The following is a 22,266-nucleotide window of genomic DNA, read 5'->3' as shown; positions in this document are numbered from 1 at the left end:
AGTGGTTCAAAAGTCATGAGCAGTTTGACAAATATGTAAATTATACTGCCTCCTTAAAGGTGAGTTTAGACAAAACTTCTTGGAGACCCTTCAGTAATATATGGGACAAAGTTTGGTAAGAATATGTCACACTTTGACCTATTAGAATACAGAATTCTATATTACTGTGGTATTAAAAACTAAAAACATATGACTGCTAGTGTAATAGTAACAACTTCAGTTAGTAAAGTGATTTTTTTTGTTTGTTTGTTGAGTTATCGCTTTGCAATGCACACCTTTCCATATGCAGCATGAGTAACCATTCAAGAAAATGAAAAAGTCTGAGACAAGCGATAAGATATGCATTTTAAGATTTGCATACTCATGACCCTAAATGAGGAAAGTCAAAAAATGTAAAAGAAAGACAGAGAAATTAACCAGTATTTCAGACATCTCCAATGTGGAAACGGGTCAAATTGACTGATAACATAACAGGAGGGTTAAATACTTTCAGTTATCTCTTCTTTTTCCTGGAAACATGCTGTTATTATTTCAGAGCCTTTAATTGGTGTTAATCACTAGAATATTTTAAAAGTGAAAGTTTTAAAAAATGTATGTTAGCTTCAGGGCCCTTCAGGGTCTCACAAAAATGGTGATGTGGCCCAGACAGAATTTGAGTTTGATATTTGAGTTGTATGGCCAAAAATTCACTATGATACAAATATTATATTTTATCAGAAAGCATGATTTGTGAAGGAGCCCCAACTGGACATTTTGACTGCACGCTTAATCAAGACAGGCTAAATCCAGCCCTGATGGGAACAAAATGTTTTATAACCCGGGTTCGATGAAATTAATGATTTTGAGGTGAACATCAGCATTAGTAACGTGCATACATGTGAAGCGGAGTCGGATTCTGCCAGCGAACCATAATTCAGCACAACATCCGATGTGTACAATGTACTAAAGGTTTATCTCATGTAACGTTTTTTAATCCATATCGTGCAGCTCTGATGTGAATGTACTGTATAGGCAAATGCTTTAACGGTGTTAGTGCAACACTAACAATGATGCTCACATTTTAAATGCCAAATGCAAATGATTATGGTTTGCAGATATGTACACATACGAAGAGGAATTTTCATATCCAGCTCCAGTTGAATGACCACAATCATTTACGTTCTCTGTCAACAAGAATTTTTTCATGGACTATCCAGGACACTTCACCTAAAATAAATAGAAAAATGATTCTGCTATTAAAAAGTGAGTATTTTACTTTTAGACATAACAGTGTGGGGTGTTAGGAATGGGTTGGTGTCTGCTTGCATAGAAAAGATGACTGATTTGTGTATTGTTATGTATGTGTATGTAATCATATGTGAATTGTTATGTGTGGGTTTTTTTCTTAACGTGAAGTATGTTACTCTTTAAAACTTGGTTGGATTTAAGCAGTGAAGTTTACATATTCTAATTAATATTTCATATCAATATTTCCAATTTCATTTCAATTATATGTTATGCCTCTTAAGAGTATGTTTAGTATTATAATACGATGAAAATCAGGAACCTATTTAAAATCTAATAATAGTTCATTTTTAAAAATAAGTTGCTCCTACCCCCATATATTTATAATAATAATTCACGGTGGCTTAGTGGTTAGCATGTTCGCCTCACACCTCCAGGGTCAGGGGTTCAATTCCCACCGTGGCCCTGTGTGTGTGGAGTTTGCATGTTCTCCCGGTGCTGTGGGGGTTTCCTCCAAGTACTCTAGTTTCCTCCCCCATTCCAAAGACATGCACTGTAGACTGATTGGCATGTCCAAAGTGTCCAAATGTATGAATGGGTGTGTAATTGCACCCTGTGATAGATTGGCACCCCATCCAGGGTGTACCCCGTCCTGTGCCCGATGCTCCCTGAGATAGGCTCCAGGTTCCCCACAACCCTGTATAGAAGATGGATGGATTAATAATAATAATAATAATAATAATAGACATCAATTTATGGACATTATTGTTGTTGTTGTTGTCATCAGTGATATTTATAAAAGGGTTGTTTTTTATGTTTAATGAATAATAAGTAGTTAAAGAACAAGAAGTAGTGTCCCAATGGATTATGATTTTTTTTGCCCCCTCATTTTATAATTACATTTAGTCCATTTGAATAATTCTATGTATTATATATCTTCCTAAATTACGAAATACTCATTTAGTGGACAATGGAAGGTAACAGCATGATGTGTATAACAGATACTAATACAATTCATTCATGTGTCTCTCCTCCAGAAGCTACTCTTCTGTTAGTAACAGCATTTACAATGTGTGCTACTTCATCTTTCCGTAAGTAAACCAAACCATAAACTATATTCTAAAAACTAAAAGCACAAGCTGTGGATTAAGTCAAAAAGATGCATATATGGCCAAAAGTATGTGGACACGTGACCATCACAAAATCTAACCACAACACTGTATGGAACATCTTTGTACGCTGTAGCATTAGAGTTTCCCTTCACAGGAATTAAGCGGCCCAAACCTGTTCACCATGAAGACAATGTGTGTGAAGGTTGGAAGAAGGTGGAAGAACTCGAGTGTCATGCACAAAGCATTGACCACAACCCCACTGAACACCATTGGGTTTTTGTTGAACTGGAACTGGAGCCTCCTAACCCTAGCCCTAACCTGGCCTCAACCTCACTAATGCTCTTTTAACTGAATGAACACAAATCCCCACAGCCACTCCCCAAAATCTAGTGGAAATACTTCCCAGAAGAGTGAAGCAAATTATAACAGCAAAGGGTTAATAAATCTGGAATAGGACATTCAACAAGGACACATGGGTGTGATGGTCAAGGGTACACAAACTTTTGGCAATATTGTGTATCTCTTCTAAATAAACAGAATCTCATTCATATTTCATATTTGGTGTTGGGCATGCAAAGATAAATTTTGAATGTTTAAAAGTTTCAAATAAACAAAACATTGGACTGAATCTGGAATCAAATTGTTTAAGGACATCTTTGTTGAGCCAAGATTCACACATGAGGTTATATCAAATGTTGTTTTTGTTAGCTTATTGCTCTGTTACTGTATGTTTTCATGAATAACATCTGTAATTTGCTATTAATCACTGTTTAGACATGATGTTATGATATAGAGCTCTTGGTAATGTTAGACTAGCTACATTCTGTGGAGATAATGAGTGCATATAAGCTAATAATTAAACTTCTAGATAAATTTGTGATGGTTTGTAAATATACTGCTGCACTCCTAAAATTGCAGCAAAAATAATAAATAAATAAACAAATAATAATAATAATAATAATAATAATAATAATGAAAGCTGCATTTTTGGGGTCAAACACCCAGCCCCAGTGAGCCGCACATTCACAGACACGCTACAATTGTTGCATAAGCAATCACAGGAAAGCTACATTACTACATGGCAAAGGGATTAAAGAAGGATTTGTACTTTCACACATTTGCCAGTATGTTATGGGAGAACAGTTTTGAATATCAGAGTTCCTCTGATAAATTTTGTTTAGAAAGTTATCAAGATGATATGAGCCAAATGTGGTGAAGATTTGGACAAAATTTGGAGAGGCAAAAAATGGTGCACAGATGGATACATTGTTAGCATGTTATTTTAACTTTTTAGCAGTAGGTGTCACTGTCACAAAATTTGTGTCAGTGTGCCAGGTTGTTGCTGAGATACAGCCTCACTTCCAGTTTTCTGCATTTGCCAGTGTGTTACTGTGTGTGAGGAAGGTTTGAATATCAATATTCCTTTGATAACTTTTATTTGGACAGATCTCAAAATGATGTGAGCCAAATTTGGTGAATATTGGACAATATTTGGAGGAAGAGTAGCAAACACTGCAGTTAGATGTAAACCTTTTTCAGCATGTTACTTTTTACTTTTGACCAGTAGGTGGTGCTGGCATGAAATTTGTTGCATAGCCTCAGGTCATGGTCCTGGTATCAAGTTTTGTGTTGGTGTGCAAAGACACAACTGGGATAGCCTCACTTCCTGTTTGGCAACTTTACTGTCAGATTCACTGGCCCATTACAGGCAAATTGTTTGGAATATTCAAAATTATTTTGATAACTTTTTTGAGAATTACTCTGCGGATGATGTATGCCAAATTTGGTGATGATTTGACAAAATTTATAGGAGGAGTAGTGAAAAAACAGTTTTTGACAAAACCCAAGATGGTGGAAAATCCAGATCAGGCAGAAATTGATGTCAGGGTGGACTGAAGAAGAAGAAGAAGAAGAAGAAGAAGAAGAAGAAACATAGAATAATAGTGTGCCTGTGGTCCTTCGGCTTGGCCCCCTAATAATAATAATAATAATAATAATAATAATAATAATAATAATAATAACACACAAGGCAACTCAAAAGTTGGGTCATCTTTAACCCAATAGGATATTTATTCAAATACATAAAAATCACACATGAACTCTTGATGTCGGTAACGTCTCTCATCAACAAGTCATTTCTTTGCACAGAACTGCCGCTTACTGGTTGTATTTTTTTTGCACCATTCTTAGTAAAGAGAATGTTGTGTGTGAAATCTCAGGAGATCAGCAGTTTCTGAACAACTAACCAGATCAAAACACATATTTCAGCAAAGTATTGGATGAGCCAGCAACAGTATTTCTTTGAAAATATTCCAGTGACTGGACTGAAAGCCTAAATATTTATTCATAGGTTTTGAATAATTTGGGGCCCTTTCACCAAAGGCCCAGGTCAGTCTGTACCTAAGTCCAGCTGTTGTGGTAACAGTAACTCCTCATCACCACACCACCCTGTGTACTCGGGGTAGGATTCCAGTTGATAGCGATGAACAGATGATTCTCATGTGTTCCTTGTCTCAATAAAGGATTTGTCTTGTCTATTCTGAAAACCAGCAGTATGACTGAAAATAAATAAATAAATAAACAAATACATAAAGCTTGACTTTTTAGATATCTTTAGAGAAGGTTTACAGGATTATAATTCTTGTGTAGAGGATTTTTTTTCAGACTGCTGGACATTGCCTGAATATTGCCAGGTATGATTTAGTCCTTCATATCCACTCTCTGTGGAGAAAATAACGAAGTCTTTGGTTAATCGAATTAATAAATGAAAATGAATAATAATATAAAATAAACGATTGATTAATTCATTCATTCCTTCATTGTTTGCTGATTTTTTTCTCCTTCTTCTTCTAGGCTAATCTCACAGCAGAGTGTGCAACAGACTACCTTGATGATGTTAAGAACTGCATACCAAAAGAATTATCTAAGACAGTGAGGGATATTTGGTGCTATTATATCTTTACTGTGAATATAAATACAAATATAAATTGCCATGATTTGAGTTACATTTGAATATGTAGTCATTGTTGTCTCTTTGGCTCTGGTTGGGCAGGACTTGGAAAGTTATCTAAACACAATAATGACTCTTGCAACAAATGTGACGAACGGCACTCCTGACCAAAATAATCTAAACTCCTTTGGAAAAGCTGTGTTGGATGTAAATAAACAACTCGTGTCCGTAGACCTGATGAAAACAGACAACAATACCAAAATCTTTTCCCAGAATTTAGGTATGCAGACTGTGTAACACTGCACCTACATTTCTACAATATCCAGGGGTGGAGATGGGAGATGTGAAAATGCTTCATCGATATAGGTTTTGAACACTGATACTGAACACTGATATTGATTTATATCTTTCCAGAGGTTCAAGTGTTTATGATTGGATCTAATCCCAACGGGTATTATAGCCCCAAACTCAATTATGTATCTGCAGATGTCAACCTCACACAGCTTCCACAGATGAATGCCGGTACAGTAGTAACCTTTCCAATTGTCCCTTTATCATTTTTTCTTCTCTAAAGGTGGAGCCAGATCATTTCTAATCAGAGCACTTTTTGTAGTACTTCAAAGCTTGATGGACTTGATTAAAAGATGTTCAAAGGACACACGGTGGTCTCTGTGGTAACCCCTGGTTATGGAAATAGACTGTTACCACCTTACTACCCTCTTGATGTAGAGCCCACCTCCCTGAATCCTTTGTGCAGACATAATTACTTTATTGAATGCTTAACACTCAAACCAAAATAATAATAATAATAATAATAATAATAATAATAATAATAATAATAATAATCTACTGGAAAAACTTACACCACAAAATAAAAACTATAGTTGGTCATGTATAATATATCATTTCCATTTTGGAGCAATGGCAAGAAAACAGCAGTATCCATGTTGCTCAGCATGAGAAAAGAGAAGAGAAGAGGCTTTCCAGGTTCAAAAGTTATAAAAGTTATAAAAGTGTATTTTTTTGTTGTTGTTGTAATTATAAGTTCATTTGAATGAAATCCAACTATATCAGAAAAAAAGTGTTATTATTTTTCTTCCCCTGTAAAAGGTAGATTTAATTCTCTAATATGTACATGTATGTGAATGTACAGTACATATATATTATACGCATGCACTATGTGTAGTTTTTTTTTTTTTTTTTTTTTTCATGGAACGTGATAGCGTAACATTGCATGTGAATTAAATAAACCAAATTTTCTCTTCAATTTAGTTTCAGTTTCAAGATCAGTTGCGGTGGCCCTCATGAGCTACACCAACGTGACAGACATCCTTAAACCCAGCTTCTTCAAGACAGTTACCAGCGCAACGAATACCACCATTATGTCCGCCGTTGTGTCAGCAGTACTTCCCATAACCACCAATAAAGGCCTCACCATACCAGTCGACTTCACACTTAAACACATCACAGTTATTATTATTTTATTATTATTATTATTATTATTATTATTATTATTATTATTATTCATTATTATGTATTATTATTATACAATTTCTATCATTTTCTATCTTGTGACTTTCTAGCCATTAGACCCTGAGGCCTTTCTCTCCTGTATGGACTGGGAGACGAACTCATGGGACACGTGTTCCCTCACACATACCAATAGTACAATGACTGTGTGCTCTTGTAATCGCCTGACTACATTAGCCCTCATCAGTCAGACTGACCCATGCAGGGTAAGATAACTCTATAAACTTATATACATGCATATAGAGATAACTGGTGGTGCAGTGGTGCTGAGCGGTGTAGAGTTTCACATGTTCTAACAGTGTTCATGTGGGTTTCATCTTGGTTCACCAATTTGTTCCCACTTCTCAAAAGCATGCTAGCAAAACTAACTAGTGTTTTCCCCCAGTTTAATTTAACAGTGCAGTGTGCAATGGCCTTCCTGAACCAAAGGCAGTATAACATAGCTCAAGACTTACCACAGGAGGTGAGAAGAGTCTGATGCTGTTATTTTCTAATTGTGAACATAAATGCTTTTATGGACAGCGTGGTCATTTCATGTCATGTACTCACGGGAATCTCTCTCTGTCTGTCTGTCTTTCTGTATGTCTGCTAGACTGTGGAAAGATATCTGACCACAATAATGAATCTAACAGCTGGTGTTATGAACAAATACGAGCAAAACTCTTACGGAAATGCTTTGATGAATGTCACTGAGAAACTTGTGTCTGCACTGGTGAAGAAAACATATAACTACAATTCCACAAACATCACTCTCCATAATTTAGGTCTGGAACCTGCTAGTAAATACTACACCTATATTGTGCATCTTATATGCTCATATTTATCTATCTTTATACAAACCATATCCTTCTTACGTCATCTTCTTGGCTATTTTGTTTATGCTTATTTATTTTTGAACACGGACAAACACTCCTGATTTATTTCTCCCCAGAGGTTCGAGTTTTCATGGTCGGACCCCGTGTCAGCTTGACCAAAACCCCTACACTTATCACCAGCAGTGCCACTATGGATATCAATCTCATTGAGATTTCAAATAAAAACAAAGGTATAGTAGCAAACTTTATATCTTTAATATTGCATCTGGATAAAAGTCCCCCATTTTAAGGTGCCATCAGTGATTTCTTCACAGTCTTTCTTCATTGCTGTGTTCCCCTGCTTCTTTACATAGTAGAAAATAATTAAATGAAGATGTAGATCACCTCTGTCCAACCATTTAGTGCAAAGCCATGCCAATCATGTTACCTGCTGATTCTGAAAGCACAAGCTTTTAGGCTTCTAGCCTCAAAAACGTGCATGTGGCCTTGAACAGGTCGTGAATTGCCCCTCTCCCCACCTATAGGTGGAGGCATATAAACAATAATAACTTTATGAGCTCTGCATCAACTGCAATCCAGCTTTACGTGAGTGGTAGTGGGTAATGTTTTGGTTTTTTGGTTTTTTTTCCTAGTCTCTGTGCGGCTCTTAACAGTATGAAACACCTCTAAAGCAAAATACATTTTATATTTACAGGTGTTAAAATTATTCAGCCATACAGGTCACACCTGTGCATTCTCTCAATCCTGCAGGCAGAATTAGCATGCACAAACTCTGAAAGCTAGGCTAATGATTAATGTAGAGATAAGGGCCTTGCTCAAGGGCCCAGCAGTGGCTGTCTGGTAGTGCTGGGATTTGAACTCACGACCTTCTGATCAGAAGGCCGCTGTCTTAACACCTGAGATACCCCTTCCCCTAGTACCAAGAAGGATTAGACATGTTGTCTGCAGAGGAATCCCAAAGTCCTACTTGTTTTAAAAAATGTCAGGAAAAATAACATCAGAAAAATATCTCTAGTTTCCTATTTATTATTTTTTTTCTTCCCTGGAACAAATTATGGTCTTCTTTTATTTATTTATTTTTTTAACAATTTCTTCCAGTGATGAAGTCACAGTTACATGCATTTAAAGATAACAAAGCTGTTACAATTGCCCTGGTTTTTTTTTTCATTATGCTTATTTTCATACAGTCTGATGCGGTCCTTCCCCTGCATCCCAGGATCCTTTTCTGCGGTCCTTATAAGCCACTCGTTTTTGTTTTTAGATGACTGCAGAATTCTACCCATCATCCCGCTTTTACTCTGCCCTTCATTCACAGCCTTTTCACCCATCATCTGAACTCCTCCTCGCCTTTCCTTTACACTCTGAAAGATCCTTCCATTCTTGCACATCCTAAACATTTTACCGCTGCTGATACACCAGTCCCATTGCTTCTTGAACGGTAGACTACCTCAATATCTTTGAGATCCCCAGATCAGAATATTCTTAAGATAGAATCAAGCATACATCAGTGCACACCACACTCACAGGATATAAACACAGAGATCCTGCTACAGGTTTATGATCCCATAAGTGCATTATTCATAATTTTCTGAAGCCTAACAAGAGTTCCTCCTTCACCGTAAGGATTTTCTTTTTACTCAGAGTTTTATCCAGCCACAACTAGATCGTACACTCTTACATTTAACTCAGAGATGTTTGTGTGAGTACCTGGCTGTCTAGAGCAGTAGCCCAACATCTCAGAGTTCTAGAGCATCCATATCCCCCCCAGTTTCAGTTGACAATCTGCTCTGGCAACATATCATTTAAAATTCCTTCCACAACAATACTGTGTAAAGAACCACTTCTACTTAATGAATGATTTAAATTTCAGAAGGATTTTAAAAAAAAAGTAATTATATTGTATTTATATAGATTTTCTCTTGTAAATTAAACATGTTACGGCCCAGTCTAGGTTAGGCCTCACAGAGTAACCAGCTCGGGATTCAGTGGAATTTGACCTTTAAATGAGGGAGGCCAGGAATAACAACATAAACAGGGTTGTTCAAAAAAGTTGGGGTATATTGTAACACATGATTATATACATATAACTGTACAAATGAACCAAACCAGGCGTAACCAGGCGTAACTTCAAAATAATAAACAAAAGAATTCTATTGTTAGGTAGCTAGCTTATCTAAAAGGAAAACAACAAAGAAAATACAAATACTTCCCTAACTACCTAAGCCAAAAACAGAGACAAAAAGACCCTCTCCCAAAAGAAATGGCAGCCACACCCCTACTGCCAGTGAACCAAGTGAACATATATACAGTGGTGAATAAAATGCACATAAACAGAAACAGGGACAACCAAACTCAAAGTCAAAAACCAGGCAAGAGTCAAAACCAGAACAGCAGTCAGAATACAGAATTTGATAGTCACAAGGGCATGCAACACAAACCAAACAATCTCCTAACAACTAATCACACATAACCATCTCCAACATCCCACACCATTCTCACTCCTCTTCCTCTTTAAATACACCTCCATTTAGTGATGTTATCTGGGGAGGCGGGAGCAAGGCAGGCTAGGGCAGGCTGGAAACTCTGGGAGGGAGTTCGGACCTGCACACAAAATATGGCACAGCACACAAAAAAAACTTCCCATCCCCAAGATAGCGGGTTGTAACAAACATCAAACTTAATGTATTTCAGGGTCAGCTGCTGTGGCCTTCGTGAGCTACACCAATATGGCAGACATCCTAGGACCTAAATTCAACACATTTACAAACACAAATAAAACTGTGATGTCCATGGTTGTGTCTGCAACACTTCCCAAAACCACCAACACGGAGCTCACTGAACCCGTCAGCTTCACTTTGAAACACATCAAAGTAAGTTACTGGTTCTTTAAAATGTTGTTACGTACAGTGCAAATTCTTCTACTTGGCATTCTTTTTCTAATCGAATACAACGATTTTCATTACAGATGATATTATTTACAACAACTTAAGTGAAAACTTTTAAATATTTCCATGAATTTCAGAGTTTCTTAGTATCACGTTCGTCCCCTTTGTGCTTTAACGACAGTGTGCACTCGAGCTGCACGGACTCCACAAGTTTGTGTAAAACTTTATGATCTGTTTTAAATCAAATCCATTGGCATGTCATCCGAACACATGCTTCAATAGAAGAGATTAGACCTGCAGAAAATCTGATCCTTTGTACAAAGCAGTTAGCATGGCCAATAGCACAAATGTGCTTACATATAAATAGGAATCTAGAGATAGTGCAGAATATTAAATATTCAGTTTATTGAACATTTACTTTCTTTGTTATAAATGCTTTTATTTATTTCCAATTTGAAATGAAAAAAAATAATAATAATTTAAATCCCACATTTTCAATGTTGGGCTCAGACATTTGGACCCCACTGTATGTTTCAGAATATTATTTTATATATAATCGTGTTTGGTTTAGGGTGCTATGGTGGCCCAGGTAGAGTTGGTGCCTTGCAGCTTCAGGGTCCAGGGTTCAATCCTGAGCTTTTTACTGGCTGTGGAGAGTTTTCCATGTTCGCCCCATGTACATTTGGTTACAGGTACTTCAGAAAAACATACAGCAGGTGAATTGCCCCTGGGTGTATATAATTATATGATGAACAGGGTGTATTCCTGTCTAGCACCCTGTGTTTCACTTCGAGACCCCCGCCATTATAAAGTTCTGGTGAAGATGAATGAGTGAATTTATAACTTTGCAGACTGTTTATTCTTTCTTCTTTTTCTGTTGGCTAGGAGTTAGCTCCTGAAAACATTCTCACCTGTATGAACTGGCATGAAAACACATGGAAAGCAAATGACTGTAATGTCACAGAGACCAACAGCAGTCATACTGTATGCTCATGCAGTCGCCTGGGTACCATCATGCTCATCATGCAGACTGATCCATGCATTGTAAGACACCTCCATACCTACTGTACATAAATATATATGTATAAATATTTACAATTGATTAAAATATTCAACATGTACAATAAGTGAAACCTAATGAAAGTGTTTATGATGAGTCGTAGAAGCATATGATGAAGCAAAAGCTGTGCATTAGAATTTAACACTAGAAGTTAAACATGGCTAAGCTTTCACTGGTGTGACTCATTTTACTATTTCTTCTATTACCTAGTTGCACAGTCAGAGTTACTTAGCTCTCTGTAGCGCTAACTATCTTTGAATTGAATATGAACTTCATATTTGCCATGGGTAGATCTTTATCCTGGATTGAATTGATGCATATGTTTGTGTGTGTGTGTGTTTTAGCAATAATTATGCAGTATTAGCACCAATGTATTGTACACATATTGTATTTGTCAGATTTGATACACTGCAACGTTTTGGTCCACCATTCACTGGCTGTCAGTGGTGTAACTTGCCAAGAACCTGAAGTGCTCCCAAACCCCAGACCTTAAATTTGGGGGGGAATTTTATAGCTTCTGCTTGTTGATGAAAGCCATTGCTGGTGTTGGTTTTCTCAAGCTAGTATGCTAGTATGCCAAAAGCAGCATGCTTTTCTAAATCCCCTTTGTCCTTTCCCAACTCAAGACAAACAAAAAGACATAATTATGTCCGATGTGAGGCTCTCGATTCGAAACATCTGCGTATCAAACAGTACATTCAACAGGCTGCATAAAAATGTAGGCTCGTCCTCATAAAATACTGCTTCTATGACATGAAGTGAAACAAATAATACAATACACTATATCACAACGATACTATACACCAACAAGACCCTGTGTAAACTCCAGAAAGTACTTTATTTATTTATTTAATAACATCTCTAACAGCATGCTGCTTCAGGAAGTGATGCCCTTACATAAAGCACGTATAATAACATACTGTATAATGAAAAGGAGATGTTGGCGGGAAAGTTCACAAACATTTTGTCAATGCATTTTCATTTAATTGCTTACATGACACGTAAAAAATTGGGGCAGAATTGAAACTAAATGAACAGTTTTCAACGTTATATTTTTGATGCACAAAAATGAAAAAGGTAAAACCTGTGTAAATTTCTTCTAATGGCGTATTAGTGCTCACAGAAATAACGATTTTTATCTAGGGTTCTTTGACAGGACTATGCGCAAAGAACTTCCTGCTTCAAATTCCTGCCAACATACCTGAAGAATTACCAGAAAAGGTGAGACATATGTGGTTCTGTTATGTCCTAATCATTGTTGTCAAGTGGGGTTTTTTTTAGGCAGGAACCAGCCTGTCCATTTCATTTGAATTCTGAATCTCTCTCTGACTGTTGGATAGATTGTGAAAAACTATTTGAGCATCATGATGAACCTTACGACTCGTGTGTTAGTCAGTGTTCCTGACCAAAAATATCTAATGTCCTATGGATATTATCTATTGAATATAACCGCGCAACTGGTGTCTACGCTGGTGAGGAAAAGAGACACCTACAGCAACATCAGCATGTCTCTCCAAAATTTTGGTAGGAAAAGCTGCTTGCAATTTGTAGCTATGTTTTTAAACATTGATGATGCCGATAAGAAACTAAATTCCTGACTGAAGAGAACTTGAACTTCACAAATTTTATATCTTTCTAGATGTTCAAGTATTTATGGTGGTTGGACTCAATGTTTCCTCGAGTGAAATTCCTCAATTTAGTATTAGAAACACTTCTATGGATATTGATCTTGTCGGAATTTCAAAGAACAACAATGGTACGGTAGTAATCTTACCTCATTTTAACATTGTGTCTGGCTAAATGTTAACATGATTTTTAACGTCTGGCTTAAGAGTCCGAAACAAACTCTCGGAAGCCTCGAGTGTCCATGTCCCGAATAAACTTTTACATGATAGACAGGCAACTATGTTCTTATAAAAAGAAAGGTGCATACCATAACATAGCTGAGCAACCACTTAGAATGGTGCATCACTAGGGGAGGCTGTGGCTCAGGTGGTAGAGCGGGTTGTCCACTAATTGTAGAGTTGGTGGTTCGATTCCCGGCCCACGTGACTCCACATGCCGAAGTGTCCTTGGGTAAGACACTGAACCCCAAGTTTCTCCTGATGGCAAGTTAGCGCCTTGCATGGCAGCTCTGCAACCACTGGTGAGAGAGTGTGTGTGAATGGGTGAATGTAAAGCACAGTGTAAAGCACTTTGTAGAACGGCTAAGGTTAACAAAGTGCTATATAAGAGCAGACCTTTTACTGTAAAACCACCTTGGTTTAAAAGCTGAAGAATCCTCATAAATTTTCATTTTTACCTTCGTTTTCTTTTCATTAATTTCAACTTTATTGTGACTTCAGGATCAACTGCAGTGGCCTTCATGAGTTACACCAACATGACAAACATCCTCAAACCTACCCTCTTTAAGACAAATACAAACACAAGTAAAACCATGATGTCCACTGTGGTATCAGCTTTGCTTCCCAAAACCACCAACACAAGCCTCAACAAGCCAGTCAACTTTACCTTCAAACACATCAGTGTAAGTTCATTGTCTTGAACAACTGAACAGAATTTCCTTTTAAAATATGTTTAATAATCACCTTTTGTGTTTACTTTCCTCATTTTCTCACTGGCTAGGACTTAGACCCTGAAGGCATTCTCTCCTGTGTGTGCTGGAAGAACGAAGCATGGCTTGTAGAAGGTTGTAGAATTATACAGACTAACAGTTCTCACACCGTGTGCTCTTGTGATCGCCTGGCTACCTTTGCTCTCATCATGCAGACTGACCCGTGCAGGGTAAGAGATCAGTATTTACACATACGCAGTGGTACATATATCGTACTGTAGAAATGGTATGGGTTGAAGTGGTATAAAAATACTCATGAAAAATCAGGTGGGATGTATTTAAAGATTGCAGCTTTATATTTTTGAGTTATTTGAAGTCGCATGAGAAAATGGTGAACTTCTTTTCAGCAATGCATTTGCATGTTCAGAGTTTTCATAGCCCAAGTGGTCATAGTTTTTTGATTATCTTAGCTTTTAAAAATGAAGTCACTGCCATAGACCGCTATAGCAGCTGTAACACCAGCTTCCAGCTCGATGTCACAATCTTTTCCCATTACTTGTGAAGAAGATGGATAATTAATCTCATCTATCTACCAGGGACAATGTCTCTCCTCTCACCTAAATGATCCAGTTGGAAAATCCAACTCTTTTTCATTCAACTATTGGAGTATCGTCTCTAGAATGCAGGGTGAAATGAACCTGATGCTTTTTTACTAAGATGTTTAAGTGAGTCAGTCAGTGTCACCAACCAGATTGTCTATTACCAGTGTTAGCTAGTTAATAAATGTTATCTAGACACATTAGCTGATCCATCGATATAATGTAGATTTTGGGGCGTGGCTGTGGGGAGTGTCTGGATGGTGTAGGAATGAACGGTGGACAGTGAACCGTTTATGTTAATGGTGTAAAAATTACTGGACTTTTTATGGTCCCCTACTTTTTAAGGCAGGTAAATTGGCTGCTCAGATGTTCCTCTGCCGGATGTGTGTTGTTCCATCATTATTTCACTTACAGGCAATCAGATAAAAAGCTCTAGAGACTATTTCAGGTGTGGAATTTGGATTTGGAATCTGTTGCTGTTTACGCTCAATAGTTAAGTTGAAAGAGCTGCCAATGCCAGTGAAGCAAGCCATAATTAGGCAGAACATGTGGCCAGAAAGAGTTAGTTGGTGAGTTCAGGAACACCAAAAGGCTCAAGAAGAGCGCATAAAACAACTGTGGTGGATGACAGAATAATTAATTTCCTGATGAACAGTTTGCTAGATCAAGAACGTGCCTTTCATTCAATTCCTGTTTATTTTTTATTTTTATGATTTTTGTGGAATATTTATTAACAAATCATGCGAAAATAATGTTCCTCCATGTTTAACGTTCTCTTTCTATACATACCTCTACCTCAGCACCAGTACTTTATTGTCGCTGCCCTGCTTCTCTGCAGAGTGACCGTCTCATGAACATGCTCATTGCAGTGGCTATAATAGTGGGACTCGTATTCCTCAGCTTGTCCATACTGACATTCAGCTTTTATTCTCGGAACCCAGTGACCAACGCAGCTCTGATAAACCTGTGCATAAACCTTCTGCTGTTTCACCTTCTCAGTCTGATCAAAACTCTTTTCCTGGCCCAAATACATGCGCTGGTGAGTTTTATCACATCATTATTCCCCACACTGTTGAACTCTGTATTCTGACTGATCAGAATGTGTTGATTATTTGCCTATAACGACAGCTTTGATAGTAATGTAGCTGCAAATCAGGTTCATATTCATGCACCTGTTCTAATACTTTATCATTTCTAGAGTAAAAGCTCATTCACAGACGCGGATTCAAAATGTATGTTGTTGTTGATACAGTTTATATAGTGAGATGTTTATTTAAAATTTATATAAGGGATCTCCAGTTTTAGCACTTTATAATAGTCAGAGGTAGTTAAATATATATATATATATATATATATATATATATATATATATATATATATATATATATAATAACATTTCTCTATCTTCAGAGCGGAGGAGATTACGCTTGCATTTGTTTTCATAAGAGAGAAAATATTAGAGGATGGTGAGGGAACGACTGATTATAACAGTATGGCTGAAAGTATGACCGTCACACCCATATGTGTTTGGTGAAAATCCCATTCCAAAATGATGTATATAAATATAGAATTGGTCCTGCTATAACAGACTCCACTCTTCTGGGAAGGCGTTTCAGAAAGTGGGTATTCAATGGCCATGGGAATTCTGCCACAAGAGCAGTAGTGAGGTTGGACACTCATGTTGGGGCGAGAAGAAGAAGACAAGGTGTTCAGTGGGGTTGAGGTCTGGGCTCTGGGTTGCAGGCCTCGACCTTGGCAAAACAAAACTTTTGGACCTCACTTTGTGCACAAGGGCATTGTCATGCCAGGTGTGAACAGGTTTGAACATTTTAGTTCAAGTGAAGGGAAATTGCGGTTCTACAGCATACAAAGCATTTCAAGACAAATATATACTTCCAACTGTAGCACCAGTTTGGGGAAGACCTGCATATGGGTGTGATGGTCCTTTTGTCCCTGTAGTATAGCTGCTATAACTTGGTTCACAAGTGATTCCCAACATAAAATGTGACTGTAAATGTATAAAGTATGATATTTCGTTCTTTAATTAAGAAGGAAATGGAATAGTATGCAAATTCCTGTGGTTTAAGGGGAAAAAACACTCGGAGATAAGTTGCTATAGTAACAGTGACTTCACTTTTTCACACCAGTGTTGTTGATATAACTGTAATGGCACACCACAAGTGTTTTATTTCTTACATACACTGTTAGCTGATGAGAATTATGATCTATCTGTTCCCTAAGGTTCTCTCTCTCTCTCTCTCTCTCTCTCTCTCTCTCTCTCTCTTTCTCTCTCTCTAGCCACTGCGTGCAGCACTGGCTGGTGTCCAGTGGTTCTTTTTAATGTCTGTTTTTGTATGGCTGTTCATTGAAGCTGTGCTGCTCTACATCTTTGTGAAGAACCTGTCAGATATCAGATCAAACCCGGAGGAGGTGTTTAGCTGGAGATGGTTAACTGTGATTGGATACCTTGTTCCTCTGGGAGTTCTGGGCATGTCTAGTGTATGCTTTCCTGAGGGTTACATCGATGAAGAGTGAGTGTGCCTTCAGCTCTGACAGTAGTGCCGCTGCAAATCACAGGTTTATATACTGCATGGCCAAAAGTATGTGGACACCTGACCATCACATTCATATACGTGTGCTTCTTTCCCAAACGGCTGTCGTAAAGTCGGAATCGCACGATTGTATAGAATGTCTTTGTGCGCTGTAGCATTAAGATGTCTCTTCGTTGGAACTAAGGGGCCCAGACATATCCCAGTATGAGAATGGCTGTGTGCACAGAGCGAGCTCCATGAAGACACGGTTTGCCAGAGTTGGAGTGGAAGAACTCGAGTGTCCTGCATAGAGCCCTGACTTCACTGCCTAACCTCACTAATGCTGTTGTGGCTGAATGAACACAAATCCCCACAGCCATGCTCCAAACCTAGTGGAAAACCTTCCCCAAAGAGTGGAGGCTGTTCAAGCCAAAAACTGGGGACCAACTCCATAGTAATGCCCATGGTTTTGGAAAGAAATGTTCAGCAAGCACATCTGGTTGCCATGGTCAGATGTCCACATACTTTTGGGCATATAGCATATTAATGCACTCGTTCTAATGTTATCACATCTCTATTAACAGCTCATTCACAGGGATTTGTATGGCAGTCACTTGTACACTTGTACGATGATAAAAAAACAATGTGTGTAATCACGTTTTTTTGTAAGGAGATGTTCCTTTAACATTCATGGAAGGAGTCTCCAGTGCATAATAGAAATAAAAGACATATTCATATAGGGAATGAATTAACGTCAGGGTGGTAACAGTAACTCTGCATCATCACACCAACCCGTGACTCAGTATTTTACTATAATAGCAGCATACAGTGTTTCTTACAGCATTATTTATGAACATGCACTATATATTTTTCTCTTTGTAGATGCTGGGTAAACGAGGACAAAAGTGTGATCTTTATTTTTGCAGGTCCTGTTCTTTTCACTGTTACAGTAAGTCGTTTTGTTAAAAACCGCATATCTGATTGAAGCTACTAGCAGGTGTGAAATCCAGAGGGGTTAATCTCTCTCACAAGTTAACTACCAGGTGTGTATTTTATTTTCATTTTCCCTGTGCAGGTAAACCTGATCGCTTACCTTCTCATCATCATCATCATCGTGATCTTCACTGTTAAACACCTGAAGGACGAAGTCTTTCTAATGAGTAACACCTCTTATAGGAATCTCTTAATGTGTCTGACGTTTAGAAGCCTGACCCAGTTTATCATTCTCGTGTGCTACTGGATACTCCTGTACATCCCCAGCAAGGACGGGGTTTTATACCACGCCTTCCAGTTGCTCAACTCCCAGCAGGGCACGCTCATCTTCCTCGTCCACTGCCTTCTCAACCAAGAGGTCAGCACTCACCTGAGAGACACTTACCTGTCTTCTCACTTAATGTCTCGCCTACTCTGATACAATGACATTAGAACATATGTATTGTATTAAACATTCCATATTTACATTCAACATTTAGATTTATTTCTACCATTTACATTTTGATTTATATTCAGATTTCACAGGAAACCTTCGAATCACTCTCTAAACATAATGCGAACAGCCTCAAATGTTCAAGAAAAGGTCTTTTTTTACATTTGGTGCCCCATGTTGTAGGAGTCTAAACTTCTAAACTTATAATTAACTATTTTGGCCTCTCTTTCTCTATCTCCAGATCAGGCAGAAGTACAGAAAGGTTCTGTGTGCTTTCTGTCTCGCCAATAATCCAGTAACAACCTCCCGGAGTGTCAGGGGACAACCTGAAGCTTCACAGAACAACTGATAAAATGTTACGTTAATAATATATCTTGTGAGGAATGATGCTACACTTGTCTTGTTAGTAAATGGGATATTTTATTATACATGAATCTTAAGTAAAGAATGAAATAGTTGTATTTTTCTATAACAGCGTGCCCTAGACAATTTCGACCAGTAATTGTATTACGACACGTTACACTTTTTTTTTTCTTCCACTTATAGCTACATTTAATGTTGAAGAAGCTCCTCAAAACAAGTTAGATCAGGGTCCTTAACCTTTTGGGCAAATGGCCATAAATAATAGACATCATGAATTTTCTTAAACAGCGTTTTTGTTCCAATGTATACCAGCTATATAAAGGAATAAGAAGTAAAATAAATAAATAAATAAAAAGTAAAAAATAAACATTTCTTTGTCATTATGATTCAATTGGTTTGTTTTCTTATAGTAGAAATATCAACATTATACATATTTTTGGAATAAAACTCAGTTTTGTCCAAAATTAGATACAGAAAAAAATAAAACAGCTGAAAGCCACTTATAGAATGAATAGTGTATTTTATTTTATTTTATGTTATTTATTTATTTTCTTACTGCATTTGTATTATTTCTCTTGGGTATTTTACGGAAAGGGAATTTTGTACTTCTCGGTTTACCTTTTTAAAGAGTTTATTTGATCCTTTTTGTAGTAAAAGGCCTATACCATCTGGACATAAGTCATATTCTCGTCATATAGTCATATGCTGTATAAGTATACTGTATTTATTTTAAGAATATTATAGGGGATTATAAAAATGTCACACAACCCATCCATTTGAAGATGTTTAATGTTTGAAGAATTATACATCATAAAAATGGAAAACTATTAAAAAAAAAAAAAAAAAAAAGCTAACTTGTGGATTTTCATTATGCAAATATAAGTGTAACGACACAGGGTTATATGCAGGAAGTAAGTGTAGGAGCAATGTCTTTATTAACACAACACAAGCAGACAAAACACAGGGAGCGCGGTCTATACTGAACAAGATTAACTAGATCAAACGTAAGGCTAAAGTCTAGGCATTGCACGAGAACAGGACATGGAAATAAGACCGCTTCGCGAACGTAACGCGTTCACTGGCAAACACTCAGTTAACATGACGTAACCATCTACAAATAATACTGCGCGAAGTGCACAGCAACACAAGGGGTTTAAATAAACAACATACTCAAACTAAAATACAGACACCAGGAGTAAATTAAGACACACCCCAAACATGAACCAATGCTTAAACAAGGAGAGAATCAAAACAACCAACGGCACATGTCCATACACAAAAATCTTGTGCACGCGCGCACTCAGAAGCCGCGCCGCAGTGCCATCTGCTGGCGAGGGCGTAACAATGAGACATAAAAGTAACAGTACAATAAAGTAAAATCATACTGTACGTCAATAAATCGTGTTAATTTGTGTGGAAAATGTCGTAAAAATGAATAAATAACAGCTTTGTATCTGCAGCCTTTACGCAAATACAATGTATTTATATTATATAAGGTACACTATGTTACGTGTCAATATGAAAATCGATGCAGTTCTATAAACGATGAGCGAAGTTACAAAAAAAGTCATAATGGCGTCTAAAGTGTCCGTAGTGTATGAATGATCTTGCGATGGATTGGCACCCTGTCCAGGGTGTACCACGCCTTGTGCCCGATGCTCCCTGGGATAGGCTCCAGGTTCCCCGTGACCCTGAAAAGGATAAGCGGTATAGAAGATGGATGGAAGGAAAAGCCATAATCATAGTCATAAAACACTATGTTATAGAAATTTATTTTACTCGCCATCACCACTTCCTAATAATGCCTGGATTGTGGTCTGTATTTTACTGCTACGTTCTAGAGTTTCTTTAGTTAACGTCCTGTTTTCATTACACTAGTACTAGACCAGTAATTTTTTTATTTATTTGTGCATACATACACTGACTTACAGCCTACAAATGTTAGACTAGGTTATAAGAAATAAGAAAAACAAACAAAAAAAACATTAAAAATTCATAATAGTTGTGTTTACATGCACTACATATTTACTATATTAAGGAAGATATTAATATTTTACATCCATAATAACTGTTGCATTTGGATGTCCTTCCTGTTGATTTGTTTGCTTGCGAACAGACTTCAGTGGAAGCTTCAGTGGAAACTTCAATTGAAACGTCAGTGGAAACTTCATTTGAAACTTCATTTGAAACTTCATTTGAAACTTCAGTGGAAACTTCAATTGAAACGTCAGTGGAAACTTCATTTGAAACTTCATTTGAAACTTCAGTGGAAACTTCAGTTGAAACTTCATTTGAAACTTCAGTGGAAACTTCATTTGAAACTTCATTTGAAACTTCAGTGGAAACTTCATTTGAAACTTCAGTGGAAGCTGCTTAGTTCCTTTAAAAATAAATATACCATGGTTTTAAATGCAAATGCCTTAGATTTACAGATAAACGCACACAAACAGTGCCCTGTGTCCAGCTACGCTCGTGCGAACACAGTCCATTTTGTAAATGAGAAAATTTGCATTTAACACAACAGTGCATGCTGATAAAAACAGTCCTTCCACTTACTGCCCAAGTAGAAATAGTGTTACTTGTGAAAACATACAAAGTAAAAGTAACTGCAGTGGAAGAGATCGCTTATTTCCCTCAGAGTAGTTGTTTAAACGTTTGTAGTTTAGCATCGTGGCCCGGCTGTAGAAATAAAGAATCGGTTTAGAGTATCGTTTCAGCTGTGACACAGTGTTCACGCCGATAATTAAGTTGCTGCTTTACCCACTTTACTAAAAGAAGCACCGAATCAAATGTTTTCATATACTCGCTGGCCACTTTATTAGGAACAGCTGTAGATCCTCCGCCTGTTCGTTCATAAGACTGTACGATCATGCGGCAGCTGAGCAATTCGCACACCCATGCAGATACAGGTCAAGAGCTTCAGTTAACATTTATGTCAAACACCACAATGTGGAAAAATGTGATTTCAGGGACTCTGACCATGGCATGGTGGGTGGTGCAAAGGTGGAGTGGTTTGATGTATTTCAGAAACTGCTGGGATTTTCATTCACAAAAAATAAATAAATAAATAAAACAATACAATACAACATAGTAATCAATGACAAACGGCTGTGGTATAAGATGTATAAGACTCTTGTGGGCCTGCTGTTACCACCGTACTTCATCAGACCACGCTGTCACTCAGTATTTTACTATACCAGCACACACCAGTGTTCAG

General features: G+C 37.4%; 1 protein-coding gene across 6 annotated transcripts; it reads left to right on the top strand.

Annotated features, from left to right (window-relative positions):
* The first annotated feature begins 44 nt into the window (after positions 1-44).
* On the top strand, positions 45-19,869 carry LOC128602220 (adhesion G-protein coupled receptor G2-like). Of its 6 annotated transcripts, XM_053615890.1 has the most exons (24): positions 45-59; positions 1,095-1,242; positions 2,262-2,315; positions 4,986-5,029; positions 5,190-5,267; positions 5,389-5,566; positions 5,701-5,808; positions 6,559-6,755; positions 6,870-7,022; positions 7,202-7,279; positions 7,409-7,580; positions 7,748-7,861; positions 10,323-10,501; positions 11,402-11,560; positions 12,720-12,797; positions 12,917-13,100; positions 13,216-13,332; positions 13,922-14,103; positions 14,202-14,360; positions 15,568-15,768; positions 17,028-17,260; positions 18,143-18,209; positions 18,336-18,611; positions 18,928-19,869. In XM_053615890.1, exons 2-24 carry the CDS (start codon positions 1,224-1,226, stop codon positions 19,033-19,035), a joined length of 3,138 nt encoding a protein of 1,045 aa, XP_053471865.1. In that variant the 5' UTR covers positions 45-59; positions 1,095-1,223; the 3' UTR covers positions 19,036-19,869. The 6 variants fall into 6 exon arrangements, with proteins under 6 accessions (XP_053471865.1, XP_053471868.1, XP_053471862.1 ...); XM_053615887.1 differs by lacking the exon at positions 45-59 and having other exon boundaries at positions 1,013-1,242; XM_053615888.1 differs by lacking the exon at positions 45-59 and having other exon boundaries at positions 1,015-1,242; positions 6,565-6,755; positions 18,928-19,405.
* Positions 19,870-22,266: the final 2,397 nt, after the last annotated feature.

The sequence above is a fragment of the Ictalurus furcatus genome, chromosome 26 (assembly GCF_023375685.1).
Source record: "Ictalurus furcatus strain D&B chromosome 26, Billie_1.0, whole genome shotgun sequence".
In the NCBI taxonomy this organism is placed as follows: domain Eukaryota; kingdom Metazoa; phylum Chordata; class Actinopteri; order Siluriformes; family Ictaluridae; genus Ictalurus; species Ictalurus furcatus.
The sequence above is the reverse complement of the archived record's forward strand: the minus strand, read 5'-3'. Positions and strand labels throughout refer to the sequence as shown.